At 37.4% G+C, this 6,124-nt stretch overlaps 1 protein-coding gene across 1 annotated transcript in view; it reads right to left on the reverse strand.

Annotated features, from left to right (window-relative positions):
- Positions 1-6,124, reverse strand: part of PCNXL2 (pecanex-like 2 (Drosophila)) — a 155,112-nt gene that overhangs the window by 65,756 nt on the left and 83,232 nt on the right. Inside the window, exon 21 of the mRNA XM_009891164.1 lies at positions 5,387-5,564. Coding sequence (XP_009889466.1) covers positions 5,387-5,564 — 178 coding nt within the window. The remainder of the gene's footprint in view (positions 1-5,386; positions 5,565-6,124) is intronic.

Raw genomic sequence — 6,124 nt, forward strand, 5'->3', positions numbered from 1 at the left:
AGAGTGAGGCTTTTTACTTATAAGTAGCACCTAAATCAATCAATGGGACATGCCAACTAACCAAGAGTTTTATTGCCACAAAGGCAATAAAAAGATCCAATAGGTTAATTACTTGACTTCAACAAAGCACAAGAAGGTCAATGCACTTGGTAGAGCTTTCTCATAAAATGAAGGAAAATAAGATGACACGCATAATTTCTTTCCTGTCCAAGTGATTGTGCTGTGGATGTTGAAAGTTAAGCCTGAGCGGCACAGGTCTGGCAGGTTGTTGCAAACTGGCTGTCTAAGCTGGAGTTACTTTGACACAAAGATCATCTTTCATAAATGTGTGACTTTGGATACTATGGCAGAAAGAGGTACATAAAAAGAGAAAAATTCTTATAAAAATATAAAAAATGCAGATTCCTTATTAGCTGGAAAATGTATTCTGGGAAAGAAGAAAAAATATCAGAGAGGGAAATTGTATTCTTAAGTGAGCTCAGCAGGGGTAAGAGTACTTAGGCAAATGAATTCAGTGTTAATGAAGGCAAATTTAACAAGCTCTGGTTCTTTGATTATTTTGCCTTATGCATGAAGACAAATTCAGAACCCTCAGAGGACTTGACTATAAGAAAATATAAGGTGATTTCATATTTTAGTATGGCTAATTAGTTCATCCACACACACAAATTAAGAGGCCATTAAACTGCCTGCCAGTAACATACAAGACACTGAGAGAGATAAGAAGTTGTAGTCCTATATATTAGAGGGTTAATGACACTGGGTCTTATCATTCCTGTCAGGATCTGCATAACAGATGAGTGTGTAAGCTCGGGGAGGCTCCTTCTTCAGGGCTTAAAGGAAGCTACACAGATATTCCAAAGCCAGGTATCACTTCTCAGTTGAAAGAGTTGCTGGAGGAAGAACTGGTTTACACAGTTTGGCACAGAGGAATATCCAACATGCTGCTGGTTGCTCCCAGTAGTGAACAGACAGGCAAAAACCCCACCCCTAACGATCAGGTTTTTTGTAGTAGCCAAGAGCATACTACAGTCAGAAACATCCACATTCACACTACCAAGGTTTTTTTGCCGTCTTTGCTCCTTCAGCTCAACATCAGCACCACTTGAGGTTCCAAAAGCAGTTCAGGGAGACACTATGACCTGTCTCCACCAGTGAGATTTAGAGCATGCCCACAGCACTGGTTGAAAAGGAAAACCACATCTTTAAGAGAACACAGAAACAGAGCTGGGGACAAGCTGTGCCCTGAGCATCTTTGTTAACATTCAGCCCGTTCCAAAATGATATCCTCACTGTTTGTATGATTTGCACTGGTTTCTACTTCACACTTAACAATACCTGTTCATTCTTGACTTGAACAGTCATTATTCTAGACATCCTTAAAAAGCAGCTCACGCATCTGCAAAGCAGGGCAGTGCTGGGCACATTCCTCCTTCCTTTCTTTTTCTGTTGGTTGGTTTTTTTTGCTTGGTTAGTTTTGAGTGGTTTCTTGTTTGTTTGTTTTTAATGGCACTGAAGAAAGATGGACTAGATGAGTTATGACACGCACTTAACCATTCATATGCTCTCCCTCTCATATATATTTTGCATGTGTTGGGTTTTCTTTGGTTAAGTATTGTCAGTAGACATCAGAAGGGTGGAAGAAAGGTCCATCTTTTCATCATTCCCGAACAGTTTATTCTTTCCATGCCCCCAAACTGGTTAATATTCCCACATTTTTTACCCTATTACAGAAAAAGTCTTAGAGTGTTTCCTACTGTTAGAAGTCTAGTAAGAAATCTCCTAAGTCCTGTTATATATACTATCTTTGCTGTGCCTGTGAAGAACATATTCTCAGTTATTTGTGGGTTTCTATTTTCAATGAATATGAACATTCTTATTAACCTTTTCACTGGCACCATCTCCTAAGAAGTCCAGGGAGAATAACTGGCTTATTTGAAAAGTTTACAGGGAGTCATGTAGACCGGGAAGACTGTCTTGATTATCCAGTTTGACTTCCTGTAAAGCATTACACCCACAATTTTTGAACCAGCAATCATATAATTTTAAAAGGCCACTCAGCTCTGATTTAAAGAATACAGACAACTGGAGTTTTGGACAGAAGAATCCCAGGCTGTAGCCAAGGAGACAAACTGGGCTGCGGCTACATGGAAAGTCTTAGCATAAGAAAGACGGAGAAGTTCTGTTCCACTTGAATGGAAAGCTGTAATCATTCTTAAAAATAAACATGAAAGTCTTTCTTAAATCTTTATCTTGCTCCCTTCCCATGGAAATTTGAAAGACAAAACAGCATATTCTGCATACGCTTAATCAACTTTTAGCATTAAGTTTTCACATTCCACAGCTTGTCAAAATGCAAACAGCTAATGGTTTTTAAAAAAGAAGTGAATTAACCATGTCACATTAGTAAGTCCTATGATGTCAAAAAGACCCAAAAGAGTCCCAGTAATAGAACTGAATAGCCTCTCTTGTTCTCTGTGTTACCCCAGTGTAGGTGGCTTGGCTATTTGTAGAGATAAAAATCTGTGAGCAGCAATTCAGACTTCCATGCCTCAACTTGTTAAGGGAGCAATATGCTCATTTGGAGCTTCTGATTTGACTAAATTACATTAAATCAACAGCACAATGGGGAAAATGAGCGAAGCACAATCAGTGAGATATTCAGAAATATTCTACCCAACATTATTAGTAAAGTTTTATTCAACATAATCTGCTTCAAGAGTCACCAGCGTAGTTGCGAGTGCCTGTTGAATTGAGATGCCTTCATCCCCAGATCCTGGCAGAAAAAAATAAATGCTTACTACGACAGTGCTTTGACAGCATGGAAATATTTTTTTGTGGGGTAACCATGCTTAAAAATTACCATCACTGTGACTAAGGCACAGCGCTTCTAGTGTTCCCTAATTCAGATGGTGGCAAGTTGACACTTTCAATGAGTAAGCAGAAATCAGCCACGACTGTGTAATAAGTTCTCCATAGTCAAAGGTGATGGTAATAGAAACTATTTCAGATTTTGTTTTTCTTTTAAAAAATAGTTGCAAACATAAAAATGACTGTACTACAGACAGACAGAATCTGTGAAGACTCTTTAGTAACAGAGGTGGATGCAGCTTGCTTAGTGCCTATAGTATGGAATAAACACACATCATCTTTATCCTCAAGTGACCACATCCCCTACCAAATTTCCAAAATATTGAGGTAATAAAAGCTCAGATGTTAATTATGGTAAAGAAAACTTATGCCCTTTATGATTTGAAATTAATAGGACCTTAATTGCTATCATCTGCATTACTATTTTTCAGATTGGCTTTAATGATCATTGTGTAACTATCCATGTGCTTTTGTAATATAAATAATTCAATCATTTAATTTCAATTTTTCAAAATGGAACAAGGACAAGTCCACTTGATGAACTAATGACCTGCAAAATTTCAGATACTATCAGATATGAAAAAGATGGCAGAACAATGCTAAAACTACCTTTTCAAAACATGCCTTGTAGTACAAGCTCTCAGCCTAGTAGAGTAGTAGTTATTCTAGTAAACATCTCTGCATAATTTGGTATGCATCCTTCATTACCTCATTGGTATTGCTATCACTAGTCTTTCTACTGTAAATCGTAGCTTCAAACTACCCAAGCAATTCCCAAAAAGCAACACTGAAAAGCCTTTATATCTCTCTCTCCCCAAAACATGCAATAATCCACACCAGTATTTTATGATATGCTCACAAGGTCAACATTTTCAAAGGAATTAATGAATAGTGAGACTTTCAATTCTGGGGTGCTAATCTTTTGATCCTGTAAAGGAGTGTTTGAAGATCGAGTTTTAGGACTAAATAAGCCATTATCCAGACATGGGAGTTGCACTGAGGCACATCACTGACAATCTTCTCTGGAGACAGAAAGGCACCCCTTACTCTGGGGAACATACTAACGCAACAAATACTGAAAACCGCCACAATGCTACCAACCTCTGCATCACTTTCACTGCTCATCTTTTGCTCCAAGGTAAGAAACTTAAAAAATTACTCTAAGCCTATTTTAGCATCATAGAGCATGGGGCGGGAGTTCTTTTTAAAGCAGGGCTTTGTATCTCTTCTGCTCCTTTTCCTCTGCCCTCCCTCCCAAATCCTTGCCTCCTCATCCCAGCAGAGAGAAAGCAGAACAAATCCGAGGGTTGAAGGCTTGAAGCAGGTGAACCTCCTGCTGGACCGTGGTCCAAGAGTTCAGAGAAAAGAAAGAGCCCAAGGTCCCTCACCGAGTTGCTGTTATTCCTCCCTTTCCCTCCTCCCATACAGCACCACAGAAATAAACCATTTAGCTTGTGCTTCACTCTTTGCCTGAATGACTGGGAACTCCCAACGTAACACCAGTGAACTGGGCCTTTCCTTAGGAAGCCTGAAACTTCCATGTCTTTCTCCTCTCAGAAATTAAATGGTGATAGGTAGATCATACTCAAACACATAGGAGGAATATTTTAGAAAAAAAAAACAAACAAGCAAACAAGCCTGACAAAAAAAAAAAACACCCAAAAATCACCACCAACAAAACCAAACACCTCACCAGAGTTACCCCAGGACAAACTCTATCATATGTTATGGCAACCAGGGACCAATAAGTTCAATACCAAACCAAAATACAAAAGAACTGGTAAAAGCTTTAGGCAAGTTTTCAATACTTTCATGATTTACCAAGGTATCAGTTAAACCTGCTTCTTTCAGTGAAACAGCATAGATAGCAAATCAAGACAGGATCTGACTGATGCAGAAAGGTTTTTGTTGGGTTTTTTTTGGTCTTTTTTTAGTAAATTCAACTAGAGCACACTCCAAGAGTTAACAATGTAATAGAGAGGAAGGAGCACTGAGGTTAAGGTTAAGGGCGGCGTCACAAGGATAACAGACTGAAAATAGCAAAAGAAAAATGTTAAGGCTGACATTAGGAAAACATTTATTATCATGAGGATGATTAGATAATGGAATAATTTCCCAAAGGAAGTTGTTGAGTCAAACACTAGAGGCATTCAAAGAAAACCTAGATAAAAACACCAGGCGATTGATCTGGAGGGCAGCCCTGCACTAATGACCCAAGAGGCTCTTTCCAACTCATTGAGGATTCTCCTCTTGAAAACAACAATTCAGAACTTTCTATAGCAACATGTGAACAAAAAGTAAATGCAAAACATTGCACAAAACCAGAAGACATTTAACTGGAACCTTGTTTTCATCTTGCAGATTTTTTCCTCTATAGAACCAATAATCTGTGTCTATATAGGCATTCATTACTTCCAGAAAATCCTACCATATATTGATAAGCACAGTGACACTGAAGATAAATAAGGCTATGAAATGTATTTTACAAATAAATGACAGGATCTATAAAACTTGCCTTATGAAACACAATGGACATCATGAAGAAATCCAGCAAAAAATTTTCTGAAATGTCTCTGTAGTCAAATCGGAAGAAGATTACAGTAAAGCTCAAAGTAACAAATTGATTAATAGGATTACAGAATGAGGAGCGAAGGAGTTTCATCCCAGCAACTGTTATCAGGATAATATCACAGCTGTAAAAAGACAGAACGAAAAACCTAATCAAGTCAAAGTCATAAAGCATTAAATTATGAAGTTCTTAAATACAAATAGCTGTACCAGATGTATTTTAGATTGCTATGTATAACTAAATCTACACATCTTACTGGTTTCTGATATTAATCCTGTATTCTGTTAATAATCACATCTACTCGACCCATATGCAATTTCACATTTTTCTGTTATCATTATCACAGACTTGTAATCTGTATTAAGGAAAGAACTCTGTACTAAAAAGAGTAGTATTGACCATCAAAACCCAAGAATCTAGAAAGGGTATTTTTACATAGCTCTTAATAGAAAATTTCAGTTTCAGAAATATCTTGGCACTGCCATTAATACATTACTGTAATTTGAAAAAAAAAAAAAACAAAAAGAACCTCAAAATGGCTTGAAACCACTCCAGTTGGTTTTTTATTACTAGACATTTCACTTGATGACAGAGTTTATAAATATTCTCCTAATTTCATTACAAACAATGTCAAAATTCTGGATAGAAACACCCATAGACATTAAGTGCCTGAAGTTCTTACAA

Source organism: Charadrius vociferus, unplaced genomic scaffold (genome assembly GCF_000708025.1).
Source record: "Charadrius vociferus isolate BGI_N301 unplaced genomic scaffold, ASM70802v2 scaffold78, whole genome shotgun sequence".
NCBI classification, from domain to species: Eukaryota; Metazoa; Chordata; class Aves; order Charadriiformes; family Charadriidae; genus Charadrius; species Charadrius vociferus.